At 35.0% G+C, this 22,503-nt stretch overlaps 1 protein-coding gene across 1 annotated transcript in view; it reads left to right on the top strand.

Moving 5' to 3' along the window:
* LOC140155073 (peripheral plasma membrane protein CASK-like) overlaps positions 1 to 22,503 on the top strand; it is a 277,597-nt gene that overhangs the window by 218,017 nt on the left and 37,077 nt on the right. Inside the window, 1 exon segment of the mRNA XM_072177760.1 lies at positions 21,940 to 22,134. Coding sequence (XP_072033861.1) covers positions 21,940 to 22,134 — 195 coding nt within the window.

A 22,503-nucleotide genomic window follows, 5' to 3' on the forward strand; every position in this document is an offset into this window, starting at 1 on the left:
ATTTTATTCTCTCATTATGAATTCAGTTTATCTATCCAGCCCTCCCTCCCTTCATCCAATGATGTGTGAAGATGTAATCATGTTATGGTGTCAGTTTAGTTCTTGGCAAGTTGATTACCCAATTCCGTTCCCCTTGAGAAGGAAGCGATGGTATGTTTAAGGGGAAAGCAGAAAACCTTTAATTACAAACTATACAAAAGGTTATTAGGTTATTGTTATTGTATCCAAGACTATTTGCCATTTACTAAATCTACAAAAGCAATTGGCAATTACATTTCCCAAATTACAAACATCAGCATCCTAATCAACCAGGATGGACAGGACACAGAACTTGATACGGAAGCCAAAAATAGACGTTTAAAGAGATCAAAAGATGAAGATATTTTGTTATCATTGCTACTTATCCAAACAGCCTGAGGACTTCATCCGTACGTCCACCAATCTTGAGAACAGTTAAAGATAATACTACTCTGGATGTCATTACTGGCATGCAGCTCCAGCCAGATGATGATGATGATATGGGATGGCCGAGGTCATCAGCCATCTTCAGTCGATGAATGTCATCAGTCTTTTTTTCTATCTCTGCCTTCTGATGACCAATCATCAAATATGTAGTACTTAAAATGGCAACCACGTTGCTATGGAATGCACAGACATGCTATAAACGCCAAATTTGACATTGCAGTGAAATTTTGTTGATTGCTTATACAACTAAGATGAAACTTAAAATACTCATCCCATATATATTTACAGAGATATTATAAATAGGTCAGTTATGATTAGTTGTTGTTAATTTTATATTCAGAAAATGGTTTTGATTATGGTAAATGTATAGAGAATAAGGTTCGATGGGAAGGGGTAGGAAGTTGACATTCTACTCCTTGTAATTCCGGACAAGAATCAAGCGTCCCAACAATGAAGGTGTCTAATCTTGATCATGCTGTTTATCTTAACATCTTTGTCTTCAGTCCTCACTTGGAATGCTGACCTAAACACCTAAATGCAGTATCAAATAGTGCATGCTTTGCATGTTTTCCATAGCGTTTAAGCAATTTATGCCTGCATTGTTAAATTATTCAGATGGTTCTGTCAGACTTATCAGGTGGACATTTTATTGCAAGTTTACAATAATGCTGTCAAATCTAGTCAGTGAAACCTTCAACGTAGTCATGGTGAATGTTTAAGCAATAATGCAGCTAATAAAGCCTATTTGTTATTTTACTCCCTGTATAGGTATGATATCGCATAGGTTCTGTACAAACAATAATACCCTCCAGCACCCCTGTTCTTGATGAAACATTACCACCACCCACACCATCTAATATGCTCTAGTTTAAGGTTTCAAATTAACTTTATTATTGGTTTCCCCTTCTCTTGGTTTCATGTAATGAAGCGGAGGCATGGGCACCTGTGTGGAATTATTTTGACTGTATATGAATTTAGGAAATAGAAGCAACATGAAAATGAATTTGATAAATAAGCTGAGTTCTCTGACCCTTCAGTTTCAAACTGTTCCTGCTTGTCTGTAATATTATGATAATTTTCAGGGACTAAAGATTTACATAGAAAAAATGGCTTATTTCAGAGAGAGTGAAAGCACACCACTATTTTATGCAAAATTGATAATAAATTGTAAGTCTATTAGAATTAGATTTTGAAAAGGTACGCATTTCGCAGAAATTATGTGCAGTTGTGCCCAGAATGAAATAAAAATATAGATATTTCTCAGAATTTTGATGATATTAAATGAGGGAAATTAACAGCTTGCATAAAAAGATGACATTACATAATCAAAATTGATATACCATTTTAAAGGAGTTGATGGGTTGTAAATTCATAGGAAAGCGGTATATAACAAAAATTGTTTTTAAGGCAAAATGGAAAACTACATTTCAATGACATGGTGTGGGATTTTGTCCTGTAAAAATGGCTGGACCCTGGTCATAATTTCCAGATCAGCTTGGCATGGATAAGAATAAAATAATAAGCTTTTATTATTTCAGTAACTCAACACCGTGGTCTGTCGTCATTATTACGAGAGATTCTTAAGTAGGTAAGGTTCAACAGTTAGGATATGTCTGCAATGGAATTCAGCAGCATCTAGAGAGATCATTCCAGTGCACCAGAAGGAAATTTTATTCAGTGATAGCGTTATTAATTATTACCGTGATGGGAAAAGAAGAAATTCCTAAATCAAATATTCAGTTGGTGTTTTGTTTCACATCTAAGTCTTATATAAGATAGCATCCTCGTGCATAGCCTGAATTTTGAACTTAAAATTGTGCAAATTATTCACATCATAATTGCTAATTAATCAACCATCTTGCTGCTGCTGTTGGACTCATGTTATCATTCTCCATGAAATAATCATCTTCAAGGTCATCTATCTTGAATCTACTACATTTCCAAGAAACATTCAAGTGTATATTGGATTAGAAAATGCAGATATGAAGAACATCAAAGGTTACACAGATGAAAAGTGACATTTTTATCATTAATGTATTGCTCGTGAATGTTCACTGTTTGACCTTTATAACTTAAACTTGACGAAACGTTTCTTTGTAAATCAGAATGAATAATTATGGCTATTATATTAATGTTAATTTAATCAATGTATCAAAGTAGCTTCAGTCCTTCAGAAAAAAAATGGAAATGATATATGTGTTGGCTGCATTTAGGATTTAATTGAAAATTATTAGCATTAAAATTAGCGATTTAATGTGCTGGAATAAATTCTTGTGTACAAATACCCTCGGAGACGATTCACTGTATACCTACCTATTTTCAATAAAACATTTGATCATACCTGATAAACCATAATAAAGCTAAGCAGTAACAAGAATAAAAACAACATCACAATAAATCGCTCTTTGCTTCTCTCATTCCAGATATAAAAGATGCTAATGTTGCCATAGAACAAATGTGATACATGTAATTGTGACTAAATTGAATTCCTAACCAAAGGCATTATATTGACGAGGCTATCAGACCATATAATTGAATCATATACTAGCCTACTCTAATTGAATAGATGCATCTCATATGACATGAAAATAAGATTTGCTACTATTTTACTGAATTATTAGGTTAAGTATGTAGCTACAATTGTGTCTAGGGACGGAGGATGCATGTTTGGACAGCGCCAAAGATCAGTGTTTAAAGCAGTGTTGTGATGTAAGGTGATGTTCTGAAAGTACAGGTCATGTAAGAGAGCATATGTATAAGTTTAGGTCATATCTATTGTTTGATATTATATGGAAGAATTCAATATGGGAATTTGCTTTCTCTGCAAAATGAGGTTTTGCTTTTTTGCATGGTGGATGTTTGATGTGGGCTACTCAGTGTTGGTATGCTTCCCCCTAGTATTTCTGAAATAGGCATGAGAATTTTCAGGTTTTTTTCCGCAGCTTTATTTAATTTAAGACTGTTTTTGGTACTTTTTGCCCAATTTCATGCTCATTTTCAGTGCCACCTCATGCCTGATTTCAACAAGAACATTTTATGTGGGCTATTTCAAAAATGGTGTGCGTGCACCTCTGTCCCAAAAATATATACATTTCAACAAGAGTTATGCAAGAAGAATTATGTCTCTTTTTTCTATGCAGATATAATAGAGTACTATTAGTTGCACATTATGAAATAATATTAGCTTGGAATTTTATTGTACAGTTTAACTTATTAAACTGTCAGTGGTTAGCTAGTGACATTTCCATCAATAATTTAACATTGGTAACATTATTAAATCTAACGAAATCAATAGCCACCTATTTTCACTTGACTACAGTTGATTTCAGTTATCACATAGGCATAAGGTAAAAGATGTGGTCCTGTAGTGAGGTAATACTAGACGGCAGCATATCTGAGATGGTTCGTTATTTAACATTTCCGTGTCGGTAATGTGACGGACATGTTTGAGATTCCTCTACAGTACCTTAACCTCCACTCTGCAGAATTATTATATTTATTCACTGTATTTATTCAATTTGCCTACATCTAACATTTTGAATTGGATATCTTTGTTCTGATGAGTTAAACATTCTCTTATGCTTGTGGTTTGGTAGCTCATGTTTCTTGGTAGACCAACACGTTTAGGGATAATTTTTAGTGATATATCAAATATTACACTATGATCATGATCGTATGAAAATTTTAAGTTGATGGAAATAATTGTCAGTTTATTAGTAGTAATGTTACTTTAACAGTACACTTGATGAGCGTAAGCAAAGAGACCATCTCTTATACAGACATATCAATCATACGTGCCATTAGTATGTCTTATAATGTCTCTTACACAGATTGTGTTTAGTCATTGATTGGAAACTTCAACCAGATGTTTAGATACTCTTTTATCATGTTTATGACATAAGCTGTATTTTTTTAAATCCTTTTACTCATTGAACTGTGGTGATTTCACTCTGAAGAGTTAACCCCCATTATAGAATAATGTTTCAATATAATTAATATGCATGGACAGTACATGGTATAGTGTTGCATGAAGGGGTAGGGCATTGCATGATTTAAGGATTAGTCAAAGACACAAACTGATCATTGAACACTGGTATCTGACTTACTAAGTGACCAGAATTTTGGCAGCTACTTGAATTTTTGAAGCCGGATTTGTTTGGGTAAGTTATGAAATATTTTGGAATGGTGCAATTTTAAATTGGGCAAGTTTGCCTCTGGGGATATTTTGTATGTGTGGGTGCGTTTGTAAATGCCGTCTAACGAGGACCTACATATGGATACACACCGTAAGACGAGGTCACACCTCCAAACGAGGCCGTCCTCGTTTTGAAACTATGCCCAGTATGACGTAAATGATGCAAATATGCATATAAGATAGCATATAAGATAGGTCCCCATAGCGGGTATAGGGCGGGTCTCGGTTGGATAGTAAGTTGCCTGGTGTGTTTGCGTGAGGTCCACGGTGTGTCGATTAAAAACAGGTGTGTAAGTCCTCGGTTAGATCCTTCTAAAGTCGAGGTCCTCGTTTGAACGTATTTACAAACAGGGGTGGGTGTGTGTGGATGATCCTTTGATCTTTATGATGAAATTTGCTAGATCAATTTGGTAATGGTTGTACAATCAGGTATGCCCATGAGCTGTGCTTTATGTTGTCGATGGTGCACTCTTCTTCAAAGAATGTCAGACGAATGTAGCGTACTTGCTTTTCAAGTACTCTATTATTTCCCTACGAGTTTGGTATTGAAATGTCCTTGATTATAATTTAGAAGCTTGACCATTTTCGTAAGCTCTCAATTCTCTTGACTCCCAACCAGAACCTCATTCACTCATAATTTCACATGTACATGAAAAAAGTAGGAAACTTAACAACCATGTTCCATGGAATTTTTTTGTATCATTGGGAAAGAAATGATTTTCTGTCAAATAAAGAAATACACAAGAAATTGTTGAAAATTGTGCACATTTTGAGGGTAACTTTGCTGTATATTCCGAAGGAAATGAACATATTTTCCAGACCTGTGTACTGTAACCTACTATGCAATAGCCATACCAAACACCAAGTCTAGTCAGTCAGTCATTCAGTCATGACATCAGCCGTGTTAATCTCGGAGTAATTTGATATGTTTCTCAATGACTGAGTAAAGAGATAGAGTGTTATTGTCAGCAGGGTAGAGGGGATTTCTTTCTTGAGCAAATATTTTGTGAATCTTCCCTCTGATGGGTTTTCTTACCTTGGTGAGGCTCTCAAACACAAAATTGCTAGTATCTTATGTTTTTTGTTAATTTATCAGATGTACAGGCTCTATATTTAGAGAATAAACGATAGGAATTTTTACTTTGCCTATCCTCTACCGTGTGATAGACGACAGGCAGGTCCAATATTTTGAGTAGTTGCAGCCGGTATCCACTACGATAAAAAATATTGGACCTGCCTGTCGTCTATCATAGGTAGAGGATAGGCAAAACAAAAATTCCTATCGTTTATTCTCATTCTTAGTCAGCTAAATATTATTTTAATAACTGTAAAATATTTTTTAAAGGAAAAATTAAGTTACCGTCATAAAAACTCCCCTTTTTCAAAAATGAACGAAACTTGTTTACAACTTCACATCTTTTGTTGCGCGTTCTGCTAGCGCGTGCGAGTATTCCTCACTGCGTCTACGCGCCTACAACGCGATACATACGCGCACCTCTATGAGCGTGTTACGCGTTATCAACACTCATGATGACGTGGGGTCGTCTACCGTCTGATAGACGACACCCAAAATCATGCGATTGTCCAATCAGATTATGTGTCTACTAATAGACCACTCCCACTGACTAAGAATGTATTTTCGATGATGGGAAGTTGTGATATCAATATTGTAAAGGGTGACTGAATGAAAATGGTGATAATGAATACTAGCTAGGATATTAAATCTGTATTTGTGTGAGACAAAATTGATAAAGCCTTGCTTTCATATACTGTCACAATTGATTGGATAAGTAGTTGCATTTTATTCCTAATGGTTATTGATTGTATGGTTTTGATCTTTGCCTATCTTGTTCATCATTTTGTGATTGATCAGGAATGTAATTGCTCTTGCTATCTAATTAACACATCCATGTGTAGGGACATACAGACAACAACAACAACAGCAGCAGTAATTACATTCTAAATTGAAATGAAGCAGTGGTCGCAGAAAGTTAGGACATATTTTTGTGTAATAATATGATAAAAGCATTGTTTGAAAATTTGGAGTAACTTTAGAAAAGTGGTTGCCAACCCCTAAATTAAATGCTAACCTAACTATAATCCTAATTATCCTAATCCTAAAACCTAACCCTAATCCTAACCCTTTAACCTAACCTTATAATGTGTCTCATCTCAAGCTGAGAGTAATGCCATGTTGGATTTTACAGTGGCTGTTTCAAATCATGCACGCTAACCTAATCAAGTGGGGCGTATGCACACACATTATAAGGGCGATATGTCCATACGCTGGTGACGCAATCGTGTATCACACACTGATTGCACGCTGAACCACTCAACTTGAGACGAGACACACAAGATAGTATTTTCTTGGGGTAGTAGTTGTTCTAAAGTCTTGCCAAAAATTATTATTTACTAGGCTGTATGGATTCATAAACAACTAAATTTAGAGAGACAGAGAGAATGTTAGAGGAAGAAGGGGAGAGAGACAGGAAAGAAGAGAAGAAGCCAAATAAAGAGGAGGGCAAGAGAAAGCATGTCAAGATAGCCATGCTTCCTTTCATTTAGCATGATATGCTTGTCCAAATCAAATCGGACATATGAATGACCAATTATCCTGGTAAGCTTAATGACTATCAGTACTACACATCCAATCACTCCTGCTTATTTCATTTATGTTTTCTGACACAAACAATCAAATCCAACTGACTGCTTGACTTTATCAATTGCAAACAAATGAAGTTTCGTTAGCATTTTAATTTTCAGTTCATGACTTTGTTGTTCTGTAAACATTGAGGTTTATAGAAATGTTGAAATTAAATTTTGTGTGAAAATATTAGTGTTACATTTACTTTATGAGCATCAAATATTATCATTTGATTATGAAGTACATACATGACTACTGGGAAAGTTACCACACGTAAATACCACACTGTTTGCTACAAGATTTAATTTCTGTAGTTTTTAGCATGTCTTAGTGATAGCAAATAATAATTTCTACATTTGAATACACAGCACGATGTGCAATATAACAAAAAGATATCTGCTATTCAATTGGTAACTGTCTTGTCAGATTGGAGCCAGGACAGTCTCTTACTCAGTCATGCCAGATTCATTACTACATATGCAAGTGCAATATTACAATGTCATGCATCAGAGATTAGTGACTAGATAAGACCAGCATGGTTTTACTTACTGTCATGTCATGCTTATTTGTTTCTTTGCTTCTTTTTATTTGATATGAGAGATATGCAATATGGATATTGACTATGTCATGACAATATTAGAAATGAAACATGTGTTACATTGTGTCAGATAGAAAACTGAATTTGAAGTATAACAAATACATATGTGGATTTGATCAAGCTTTGATGTCTTGTATGTGTATGCGAAAGTAAGGACAAATGAGCAGTGCAATAGTGTTATTTATTTATGCAGAGATATTTGTCTTCTGTTGATGGTATTATAATTATGTTTACTGTCTACTAAAAGTAACTGATGTTATATTGTATCTTATCTTCAGAAGACAATGCGACTTTGTGTAACATGTCCCTCGCTATTGTAGATAGTACATGTAATATGATACCAAGGTTATCTATTGAAGATAGTATGTGTAATATGGTCTGCTGTCTACTGAAGATAGTGCATATGAGAAAGGTTTGATCTCTGCTGAAAATTACACATGTAATTTGGTTTGCTATCTACTGAAGATAGCACATGTAATTGCTTTCCACTGATGATAGCACATAAAATATGGTTTTCTATCTACTGCAGATAGCATGTATGTATTATGGTTTGCTATCTACTGAGGATAGCATGTGTAATACCTTTAACATCTACATAAAATGATATAATCCCTACTGAAGATAGGACATGTAATTTGGGTTGCTTTCTCCTGATGAAAGCACATGCAATATGATTTGCTATACACTGAAGAAAACACATTTATGATGTTCTATATTGATGATAGTAATGTAATATGGGTTGCTATCTACTGAAGATAGTACATTGTAATATAGTTTGCTTTCTACTGATGATAGTACACATAATATGGTTTCTTATCTACTGAAGAAAGCACATGTAATATGTGTTATCTACTGATGATAGCAAATGTAATATGGTGTGCTATCTACTACTGATAGCATGTGTAATATGGCTTGCTATTTACCATGTTTACTATTAGAGAGCACATATGCCTATGTTATGTTTTGCTATCTACTGGAGATAGCACAGTAATATGGTTTCTGTCTACTGATGATAGCAGATGTAATATGGCTTGCTGTTTCCATGTTTACTGAAGAGAGCACATATAATTTGGTTTGCTATCTACTGGATATAGCATATGTTATATGATTTCTCTCTACTGATGATAGTATACAAATATATACTGCCATGAGAGGTTCTGGTTAAAACTATGGGCCCGAGGTGAGATCTCAACGAGGGACCATAGTTTTAACCAGAACCTCGAATAAAGGCAGTATATATTTGTTTTATATACTTCATTAATATGGTATGTTCTTTGTTCATTGATTGGTTAAAAGAAAAGTATTTGACGTTTTGACTCTCCAGCACGACCAATTTAAGGCCAACCTATATTTTGCCCTTCAAAAGAATCGAATAGGCTAAAATCGGGCTAACCAATTACAGCAGCGAAAACCACGCTATGGCAGTTTCAAGCGTATGCGTGAACTGTTCCGTCAGTGTCGAATGCGCGTCGCCGAAGGCATGGTCAAAAGTACTATTTACGGCTTGGAGGTACTATTTACGGCTCATCCTGGACATTGAAAATACTATTTACGGCTTAGAGGTACTATTTACGGATTGGAGTACTGATGGTAGAACTATTTTTGATCATGTGATCCACTTTTAACCAATCAATGAACAAGAATATATTAATGAAGTATATAACAGATAATATGGTTTGCTATCTACTGATGATAGCACATTTCATCGCCTCTATCTGTTGATGATCGTGTACAACTAAATTTCTTTTTATTAAATCTGTGATATGTTAACTCCTGCTTTCTATAAGATAAATCTTTACATTGATGATAACATAGTGTCTTGAAGATTACCTCTGTGTTATATATTGCTCATGTAATCAATTATCCAAACAACTGATAGACTAATAACAAAGCATATTTTATTTATGCCAATCAGTCAACCTAGTTTCAGACAAGTGCCAAGAAATAATAATCGAGTCAAGAACTTTGAATAACTAATTGAAATAGAATATCAAACGTATATCCAGAGGATCACATGTGACAAGTTGCTTAACACTAGTGTATTATTACTACATTATATATTGTAATGCTAAGAATTCCCTCATTGTGTGGTATTTTAGCATTAATCCTTGCTGCTCAGTTAAGACAGGACAAGCTTATTCTTCTATCCTGGTAGTTCATAAATATATTCATATTATTAACCAGGCTGATTTAGTTTCAGTGCATGCTACGTTGCTGACCTAGATTGTTATCAACACAAGTTTTCCTCTCTTCACTTAAAGCACAACAGAAAATATATTTAAAACTGATAAGTAAATATGAATCAAGCATTTTAATATTAGTTATTTTGTCCACTGCGCAGGTCTTTGATGTTAATCATGGCACAATTTGTATGGTAATTATAGCTCAAAAGTGACTGTACATAAATGTGGCGGTGGTCATGTTGCCACGCATACACAGAAACGTTGCCGCTGGCATCTAGTGATCGTATGCAAATCTTCATTCTGGCCTCTTTGATGGAAGATGCAAGCAAAATAAGTCGTCACATCCCTTGCTCCTCTGGTTGGAAAAATGGATATGTCTATATTTTATTGACAGATGTAGAGATTGACTTGATAAATAAGAATTATCACGTGCTACTGACTTTCATCATTATCAACAAATTATCTAATAACATTTGATTTTTCTTCTAAGACACTAAAGACACTAAAATCGGTATTTTGTTTTCAAGTGGTTTTACTTAATCATCAAATCTAAACTGTGAATGAGCATCAAATATTAATATTGCATTTGTTATCATGATTTCACCCTCATATGAAGCAAACAATGATGGTAATTTGCACAGTTTGCCGGATATTAAATGGGAAACAAATCAATCTTTTGGTGAGAATGTTAATAACAAGCTTTTTTGATGAATAAGTTCAAAATATCCTGAAGAATAAAAATGGTGTAAAATTTTTCAAATTTGAGCATTATAGGTTATTATTGATATATTATTATTATATTATTATTATAATTATTATTATTCAGTGTACTTGAATGCTCACTGTTGAATCACGGGTTACTCTTTTCAATATTTTTATGAAGAATAATACAGAATAGGCCATTCCAGTTTAAATCCATACACCCCTTAAAGATATGACGTTAATCTTCCACACAGGGAGTGTGAATTTCAAATGGAGTTACCCCTGCATCCGGGACCTGCATATGGGTGATTCCATTTGAAATCTACACCCTGTGTGTAGGAGATTAAGTTAAACTTTTCCATAGGGGTGTATGGATTTAATGTAATACCCTCCGATGTCTGGGCAAATATAGGAATTACATATCTCTACCAAATGGTTTTTAATGTTTTAATTGAACACTAGAAACAAACCATATTTTCACGTGATATGAGAGTAAATCAATGCAATGGTAGTTTACACAGCATGCATCATTAATGTGTTGTACTGTGCATGAATGGAGGTGTGACTTTTCACAGGTGAATACATTGTCTTTGTTATGCTTGATATCAGCAATCGTTGTATCATCATGCCATCTGCAGCTTCCTCGCATGGAAATGACTGGCATTCATAGAACCAACACATAATCAATTTTAACCAGATTGAATTGAAGAGTTTGTGAAAATATTATTAAATCTGAATGTACAGATCATGTTTTATTAATGAGTCAGGAAAGGAGGATGATTATCAAGTGAGCATGAAAAAGGGAATATTCAAGTCAATTGAGGATATCTATGAAATCTTATCAAGTTTATGATCTTCTCTATCTTAAGTTTGTAATGGGATGCCAACATGAGTACTGCAGTTTTGAAATTTAAGCAAAAAGAAGGCAGATATGCAGCAACAACAGCAAAGATGATGACTGTATAGAACTATTCTGCGAGTCTTACTACAATGCTAATTGTATTGTCTATAATAATTACAATTGTGACTAATAATGTGGCATATCTTTTTCATTTAATTGTGTAACAACCTTGATCAGACCCGATATTCAAAGGGTGTTCACAGGTTAATAAATTGGCAAGTTGCTTTCACACAAAGGGAAACTAATAAATGCTATCTTCAGTAGATAGCATTTGTACATGTAGCTGGTAAATCAAGAAATTGAACTGTCTTCAACTCAGCAAAGTAGAAAACTGTAGACAAACAATACAGATAAGCTTTTCTAAACATTAGTATGTCAGAGTGAATGTAGAAACTGCTGTTGTACAGCACAAGTCTAGCTTAATTTGTAAATGTATAACTCTATACAGGGTTACAATGTTAGTACTTTGTCATCAAGTTGTCAACATCAGTTTGATTCAACATAGCGTAGATTCAAAAAGGTTTTGTATTTGAACTGTTACCTAGTACTGTCAGAAACAAAAGTAGTATTGTCTGAAACTAAACCAGTTCCTTGCTTGTGGCTTGCTTATGTGAACTGTTTTGCAACCTGGTAAGGAACTGAATTTTACTGTAGGGTATTAGTATTGAAAGACAGAATTTATTTTATATTAGTAGAGTTTTAGATCAAACCATTGCTGAATTTGGTTAATTTCAATAAATCAATAAAAGAAATAAATCAAAAATCAATAAAAAGGCACAATATCAACATAGCTACACTCCTATCCAATTACACACATGTATACAAAGGCACCTACGTATAATATTATGATAAGCATATATGTATTACCAAATTGGAAAATTTAAATTTACCATCTTGGACCAGATGAATCCGCCATTTTGTAGGGGCGTGAGGGTGTGTGTTTAACAAACGCACCCCCACACAGACCCCTTCACCGCAGTTTGTACTCTAAATACACATACACACATTAGATATAGATACACACACACACACCCCAACCTGTTAGTGTTATCACAGTGATACAGAGGAGTTCCAACACACATACTGGTGTATAGGCAGGTTGCTGCATTGCTATAGGGGAATCCTATCTCTCACTTTTCATCTGATATCAGAAGTCCTGATATAACATCCATAGTCTTACTGTGTCAGCTTGCACCCACAGGCCAACCGTGGCCATCTTGATTAAGTCCCTTTCTTCAGCAAGTCTTCGTCCAGATCTCAGATAAAGGATTAATAGAAAATGGTCTGTCTTGAATTAAGTGGCATGTGAACTTTACACCAGTTGATTTGTGTATTGGACAAAAGAACAACACAACACTGACTTAATTGCATTTTAGGTACAAAGTTACTCTAAATCCTCAAACCTATTGATAGAAGTGAGGTACTATGTACTCAGCATGGGAAGCTTTGTGTTATTAAAAGAGAGAGAACTGAGACAGTCTTTGAAATGACCTAAATGTGCAGACTTGATAAAGTCAGTGCAAATCATCAAAGATGATAAGGTCAAGTTATAACACAATAAATTGCTACCGGTTGCCTTTGGCAGTGATTTGATGTAATTATCACTGCATGTCTTGTAATCTTCCTAAATTAATTTCAAAATAGCTGATTTAGAGCAATTATTAAAATGTAGATAATTTTTTTTAGCTACCTGTTTATTATATCTAGCGATACAAGCAGCTCACAATCAAATATGATTGGAACGACCTGCTTGGTTGGTTGGTTGCTTGCATGCCTGATAGCGATGCGTATTTATAGCATTTATTGATGTAAACATCACAGGTATATCTGACAAGCACTATGCTCTGATTGCAACTAATTATGCGCACATGTATTATCAAGCAAAGTACTGTATGAGATGATGGTATAGCATGCAAAGTGTACTTTACATGGGTGATATAGATGCATTATTCATACAGGTGTGCTAGTTCTCTTATGGAATTGTATTTGCCAATTAAAATAGCATCAATCATTTACGCAGATGTTATAGAATAGTGAGACTGTTAGATTTGTTTTTGTTATTTCTGGGATGTTTGTTTTCAGGGTTTTGCTGAAACAAAAACATGTGTGTCCATACACATACACACATACCTGGTTGTAACTTGAGGCTAATGATAGGAATGGCAAAGTAAATTGTGTATTGAATGAGGAAAGCAGAGGCATATTATTTACCGCAATAGTGAGGATTGGCACAATTTTCACTTGTTTAGTCCTTAACTATGATGAGTAAACTTAATGGGAGGAAATAGGGTTCAGTAGCCACTTATATACCAAAGCTCCCTTGGCAAAATGGTGGGTGAGGTGCAGATCTCACAAAGCAGAGGGCCTGGGTTTGATTTCCGTGTGGGATCACATTTACCATTATGTTTTTTCTATATTAATTCCATCATATAATTCTATTAATTATATCTAGATCTGCATTGGATGAAACCTGTTCAGAAGTTCATACTTAATAATGAATGTCACTTTGTATAAGTATGTCACCTTGTCGTTGGCTAAACAAGGTAACTGACAGATAGAATATCTGTGATGAAATATTCAAGTATGTTTCAAGTAAGCCTGCAGGCTGGTGTTACCCTTAAACTAATAATGATGTCAAGAATATTATTGTTTATTTACCATGAAATGGTACGTCACCTTGCCGTTGACTAGATAAGATAACTGACTTATAGGAAATCGGTTATGAAACATTTAATTATGTTACAGGTGTACATTCTAAGGTGTTACATTTCCTTGAATAATTATGTACAGAAAATTGTGCATTGCATTTTTATCATGACTTTGCCATCTTGCTATTCATTAAAGAATTTAACAATTAGAAGATGTGTTGTGAAATTTGATGTTACATGTAAACATGCAAGGTGGGTATTTGTAACAAATCTTAATTGTGTGTAAAATGTTCAGCATCCAGAGTGTTGACTATTGCCAATGGCAAAAAAATCTTGGCAGTGGCAAAGAAAGATAAGTGTTAGTGGCATAGAAAGATATGTATTAGTGGCAAAGAAAGACTAATGTTAGTGGTAAAGAAAGATATGTATTAGTGGCAAAGAAAGACTAATGTTAGTGGTAAAGAAAGATATGTGTTAGTGGCAAAGAAAGACCAATGTTAGTGGCAAAGAAAGATATGTATTAGTGGCAAAGAAAGACTAATGTTAGTGGCAAAGAAAGATATGTGTTAGTGGCAAAGAAAGACTAATGTTAGTAGCAAGGAAAGATATGTGTTAGTGGCAAAGAAAGACCAATGTTAGTGGCAAAGAAAGATATGTGTTAGTGGCAAAGAAAGACCAATGTTAGTGGCAAAGAAAGATATGTGTTAGTGGCAAAGAAAGACTAATGTTAGTGGCAAAGAAAGATATGTGTTAGTGGCAAAGAAAGACTAATTTTAGTGGCAAAGAAAAATATGTGTTAGTGGCAAAGAAAGACTTTAATGGCAAAGAAAGATATGTGTTAGTGGCAAAGAAAGGCTAATGTTAGTAGCAAAGAAAGATATGTGTTAGTGGCAAAGAAAGGCTAATGTTAGTAGCAAAGAAAGATATGTGTTAGTGGCAAAGAAAGACTAATGTTTGTGGCAAAGAAAAATATGTGTTAGTGGCAAAGAAAGACTAATGTTAGTGGCAAAGGAAGTCTTGTCAGTAGGAAAGATACAAACAAAATTCATTCAAGGTTACTTTCACATCAATACATTTTGTATTTCAGATATTTCAATAAACAAAACAAAAATCATCTTTTAAAATATCCCATTAGCAGTTTATATGGTGATAGTCGTGGAATGCCTGACATGCCAACATCAATCTTCAGATGAAAGCGGGCAAAAAATGTGTGATATTGATTTTGATTAGTATATTGATGCATCAGTCCAAATTGAAACCAGCAGCATGAAAGTCTAGCTATGCATCTTGCTTCATCTAGACCCATATTCATATTTTTCAAGTCAGTGATTTCTGGTGTTTCTCCCTCAGTCATAGCGACGACAGCATCTCTGTTAGATTAAAGGTCATAGAAAGCATTGTAGATAGAATAATACACAGAGATGGGATGTAGCAGTGTTAATTGGCCTCATAATTTAAAGTGTATGATGCGTTCAACATATGCCATGTTATTTTGTGTGTAAATTAGCAGCGTTTATTTTTAATTGTATGCTATTAAGTTAGTATACATTTCTGGGAGTTGAATGTGCATCAATAGAAGTGGGAATATTTTTGAAATTATTTTGTGTATGCTTTAAAGTGGAGGATAAGTCATTAAAATTGTCATTAGGTATTTTGGCAATGAATAATTTGAAGCTTTAGCACCCTATAGTGAAACAAAGGTGCAAAAAAAACCCACCCAAATTTGGAAGATTTTTACCATTTTCCCAAATAAGCAATTTGCTGAATAGGCCTTTAATGATAGAGAATGTTTTGTTGTTGCCTCATTGCTCATGAGCAATTAGCACAATGTAGAAGAATTGTGGGGCAACTTTACATGTGTGTAAACTATCATGACTAGACACATATATTTTGATCATGCTGCAAAGTCTGCAATATGCATGGATGTATTCCGTTCGTGGCAAAGAAAGTCTGCAATATGCGTGGATGTATTCAGTCTATCAGTAACAAGTAAATTGATGTCTTACATAACACCTTTAACAGGGGAGCAAAAAGCCATCATGGGGCTAAGTAGGATTTACCACAAAGACCTTAATAGACACAAGGGTTACACAGGCTCTCCAGGCTACATATCACACCTCCTTCAAATGCAATCTTGTTTGTTGCTCATCTACTCTATTAACTAGTGCATATGCCCTGTAACTTTCAACAGACCAGAATATGATACCCTATTTGCAACAATAAACTACCATAACAACTTGTTGTATAGTAGTTCATGAAGTATCTAAAACACACAGTTAAACTTCTGTCTTTGTAAAAACTTGCCGCCACTGAACATATTATTCCACTGGTTTTGAATGACTAGTTTGTGGTGGGACATTATTGACCTATTTTCAAATGGCTGTTTCAGAAGCAGACTACATACAAAGTGCTTTGATGATTTTATATTGATCACTGGACAAACATTATCTTAGTTGAACTCTTCTTGGTATATTGAATTCAAAATTGAAGAGCAACACTTTCCGACCATGTCTGGAAAAAAACTAGGTGAGACAGCATGCTCTCCACTGAAAATTTTTGGCTTCAGAGTTGAGAATGGGCTTTTTACTACACTGAATAAAGAAAGCATTTATTAAAAAAAAGCATTTTTAGTAACTGTTTTGCCAACATTCACAAAGATAGTTGTCGGACAAAAATATATTGGATATATATTCTCTGTTTGCATAGAAGATCTTGGTGAAGTATGATGCTTCATCCATATGAAGCTTAAGCAAACAGAAATTGCATAAACGATACTCCCTCCCTCTGATTATGAATGAAGCCAAGGGAACTCTAGGATAGGACACCTCTCAATTGAGACACAGCTATCAGCTTACGGTACTCCCTCCCTCCCTCTGATTATGAATGAAGCCAAGGGAACTCTAGGATAGGACACCTCTCAATTGTGACACAGCTATCAGCTTACGGTACTCCCTCCCTCCCTCTGATTATGAATGAAGCCAAGGGAACTCTAGGATAGGACACCTCTCAATTGTGACACAGCTATCAGCTTACGGTACTCCCTCCCTCCCTCTGATTATGAATGAAGCCAAGGGAACTCTAGGATAGGACACCTCTCAATTGTGACACAGCTATCAGCTTACGGTACTCCCTCCCTCCCTCTGATTATGAATGAAGCCAAGGGAACTCTAGGATAGGACACCTCTCAATTGTGACACAGCTATCAGCTTACGGTACTCCCTCCCTCCCTCTGATTATGAATGAAGCCAAGGGAACTCTAGGATAGGACACCTCTCAATTGTGACACAGCTATCAGCTTACGGTACTCCCTCCCTCCCTCTGATTATGAATGAAGCCAAGGGAACTCTAGGATAGGACACCTCTCAATTGTGACACAGCTATCAGCTTACGGTACTCCCTCCCTCCCTCTGATTATGAATGAAGCCAAGGGAACTCTAGGATAGGACACCTCTCAATTGAGACACAGCTATCAGCTTACAGGCAGTGCTTTCATTCATGCTATATAAGCTACACAAGTAAGCTTACAATATTGTTGCATGTAATTTGCAATAGGGAGCAATTTCACATCATAACCAGGCAATGTTTTGATTATACACAACAGGTGTTGTTGAACTCTCAATAATCTCACTAACCTCAGGTGAAGTCCAGAAGTTACATTTGTTATTGTACTAATAGGAGATATTGCCTCTGTTGGTGGGTTTGCAATTTGAAATATACTTTTACACAGTTCAAAATGGATCAGTGTATATTGTGATGTCGAAGATGGGGAACTTAACATGAGCAATTGGCAAGTGGAGCGGATAAATGTTTTAATGCTAAGGTGGTTTCTCTACAGATGCCAGATATAAATGATAGGAGATATTATGAATTGTCTTTCCTTAAATCAAGAGAAGCGATAGCAGCATGTAGTTGCTAAGACTGCAGTAATTTGTGTTTTAGGTGCAGGGAGACTTATTGCAATGTATAATGTAAAACACGTATGGTCATCTACTCAATGACCACTATGGTACTCTCTGATAATTAAATACAGGTGCGAAAATGTTCTCCTATTGGGAAGTAGGTCATCTAGAAGTGTGCCGGCTGAGCCATTCTAAATTACATATCCCACCTTAGTGATTTGTACCTTATTAAACCTATTCACCCTTTCTTATCTATGATATCCCAAGATCTTCAGATCTAATACAAGTTATGTTAGATCATGGATCCAGTTAATGCAAATTTATTGGAACTTAAAGGGTGTGATTAATAATGCTTAATACACTTATGAGAATAGTATGTGTGTATTTTGTGCAAATTTATGTAACAACCTTGCGGATATTGCATTTAATTACTGATTTTTGGTTGATTATTCCCATAAGGTTGAACCGATTTATTTCTTTGGCTCCAGATATTTTTCATAAAGTAGATCAAGTGATTCTGAACTGCAATGAGAGTGTACAAGTACATAACAAAATGTGGAAATGATAAACTTAAGAGGCAGAAAGATTCCTGTTTGAGTAAAGCAAGACTTTGAGTTATTGATGAAGTGGTTGTCTCACCATGGTGATATAGATTTGTAGATCTTAACCGATATAGGACATGTATAAATTGACCAAATAAAGGTGCACAGCATGTAACTGACTCAAATAGAATATAGGAAATCAACAAATACAGGTGGATTGCAAATGTGTGACTATTTGAATGAATTAGTAATGATGGGTGCATGGGCTACAGTGTGATCAGGAAATAAAACACCTTAAAGTATGCACAGGTACATGTATAGGGAAATGTAAATTGAAGATGATTATTACTCATGAGGATGACATGAATAAGACAGATGGGAAATCTACATCTGTACACACTTGAAAGGTTATCATAGTTGATTGGTCAGCAGTACATATGATTGGGTAAAGGTTCTTTTTATATTATCATGGCAGTAACTTGGAGTATTGCAAGAAAACAATAATGAAGATATTTTAGTGTAAACATATATTTCTTTTTCAGTTTCACAGTATTTTCGGTTTTCTAACTTTCACAGACCTCCTCCTTAATGGTTCTTGTTTTCAAACCATCTTACCGAACAAAAGCTCATATGATAATTTATGTAATATTGAAATTCATGTATAAAGTACTTTTCAAAATATTCAAAGAACTGTATATTAGAAAGCAAACAAAGCAATTTAAAGACTTACAAGATCCAAACAAACAATATAAAAAGCTGTAAATAACATATTATATTGAAGTATCTGACAAGTTAAAACACTTCCTTCTATATCCCTTCATGCTTTCTTTCCAGGTACATTATGATACTGTATGTATTCATTTATAGATGACAATTTAATTGTACTATAGTAATTCCTAGTTGACGTGACTGGGAAAGAAGTGACGGAGCAGGTTGACATGAAGAGGGTATTCTATGACATGATATAGTTACAAAGTGGGAAATTTGAGAACATTGCTTTACATCACTGGAGATGGTTTAATGTGTACCACAGAGCATACAATGATAGGCATGCACAAGTGTAGGGGCAAAGTTGAGAAACATGTAGGCAGGCTTAAGTTTGTCTTGAAAATAAACCTTAGTTGTACAGGAGGTTGGTTGCCTTAACAATGCATGTTCAGTTGATTTGTTCTGTGTTTTATAGGAAGTTGCAGAATGAGCTTTGTCAGTAACTGTCATTATAGAATACCTTTCCCCATGTGGATGAGATAAAAGTTTTTGTTTTTGTGAAATTGTTGTCAAAACAATAGAAATGCTTATCTCTTTTAAAACAAAGAACATCCTTATCATTCTACTGCAGAGTGTAAGAATAGTACTATTTTTTCATATACTCAAAGATTGATTATGTCGAAAGAACAAAATTTACTTCAATTCAAAAGGAATATAATATTATGAATATAATATTGTGTAAATGACTATATTTCCTCTTTCGAACAAGCTATCGACCTTCACATATATCTCTGCACTCAGTCATTTCCAGAATTGACTATATCTTGTCCATGTACCTTGAGTACTCTATAGTCCGTCTCATCTCAAATTGAGAGTAAAGCCATGTTGGATTTCATAGTGGTAGATTTGAATCGTGCATGCTAACCTAATCCCACGTGGCATTTACAAACACGTTCAAGGGCGATTTGTCCGGCCGTACACTGGCGACTCAATCATGTAAACACACAGATTCGAATCTGTCACTGCGAAAACCAACATGGCGTTAGTCTCAACTTGAGATGAGACACTCTATATCATTATCTCATATCCTTTTAGTGTAATTAATACCTCACACTCTTGAAGCTTTAGTTTTCCCGTAACACAACTGCATTACTCCAGCCTTTCATAAAGATGCTTCATATTATGAAGCACATGAGACATTGATTTGCCTCGGGTAAATTATCACATGTTTCTATATTATGCAGACTTGTGTGGTAGAAGATGATTTTAAGCGCATTCAAAGCACACTGGACTAGCCATAATCAGATGCAGAGTGGTAGACATACAGTGTACTGACAAGACAGACAGAAAGACAAGACAGAATGACAGACAGAAATAATGAATACCATTATATGAATCAATATAAATCAATTTTGTTAGAATTAATCACATCCTGAAATTGCTGAAGCGTTGGTTTACTTAAAGCTGCGACATGATCATTTTATTTATTTATTATTATTGAAAGTATGTGCTGGCCTTGTAAAGCCTAGCAACATGCAAACAAATGATCATATAAATGGTCAAAACCCATGAGACCATACATGGCATGCTCATACCCTTTTGAATTTTATCAAATTAAAATTGTCATTATCATTGTCATCGTTGCCATTATCATATTCATTGTCATCTTCACCCTCATCATCGTCATCGTTGTTATCATCACCATAATCATCAACTTCATCATAATCATTAATTAACATAATTATCAGTAAATTGTAAACTCGACTCAGTCTGAGACATTTCCTCTACATGCTATGTATTTGTTGGCATTTCATTGATGGGTGTGCATTAATTGGAAACACCATGTTTCTTCACCTGTGCGGTTGTAAAAGATGTGCTCACTGATGTGATCAATTCCATTGCAAATTTATTCATTACCTCTATCCAGTGGATAACAAACCACAAGAACTCATGCTATCGACTGATGCATTGATTGAGAATCTCCCAGTTTTCCCTGCTGCATATTCCTAACTTTGTCTCTGTAATGAGTCCACTATGCAAACCAAGGATGTATAACTAGCCCTAATATTTATAGGGCTTGTTTCATGTCCTCAAAATCTTGGGAGACTGATGTTGAGAACCACCCAATCTGATTGGAGCACAATAAACTAGTCTTTTTAGATGTTGAAAGGGAGAGTAGGGGTAGATATACCCAATACAAAGCCTGATGATGCATATTTTATATTTCAATCTGAGGTATTCTTACTCTTACACACTGATTACATATATATACTTATGATGCTTTTGATAATGACTATACTTTAGCGCCCTCTATTAATGCTGTCCATTCCAGCACTGCTTTTACTCAAAGCAGGAGAGAATTTACGAAGAAACAGTTTTAAATGCTTTATTATATGTTACCTGTGATGTAATTAACCAGTTTTGTTCAATTTTCTTTTTCCATCTCTTTTACAGGCACTGCTCCAAGCCCATGATGTGGTAGCCCATGAGGTTTATAGCGATCAGGCCATCCGTGTCACTCCCCCTCCAACCTCCCCATTTTTGAATGGAAGAGACCAAATTTCACCCAATGGGGATATAGACAATATGGATTCGGCTGTAACAAGAGTGAGGCTGGTTCAATTCCAGAAGAACTCGGATGAACCTCTGGTAAGATGGATGGATCTATTGGGCATGACTTCATAATGCACATTTACCCACATTTACACATGTATACACCATATGTGTACACTACATAGGTATCGAAAGGATGTAATTGTCGGTTGCTACAACTCACATGGTTTAGGAATGTTCTCTTTATTCCTATAGCATGTGACTTGGGAATGATTTGAAGTGACCTCCACTTGAGATGAGTCTGGTATCTATGTACAAAGAGACATATGGATGTACACATATGTAAAGCAGTAACACAAAACAGAATCACATGTTAGATCAAATTGGTTTTGAATTATGGTTAAAGAAATAGTCAAATTTGATAGTATTCCATTGCTTACCGAAATTTCAAATAGTAATGTTGCA

The sequence above is a fragment of the Amphiura filiformis genome, chromosome 6, assembly GCF_039555335.1.
Source record: "Amphiura filiformis chromosome 6, Afil_fr2py, whole genome shotgun sequence".
Lineage (NCBI taxonomy): Eukaryota > Metazoa > Echinodermata > Ophiuroidea > Amphilepidida > Amphiuridae > Amphiura > Amphiura filiformis.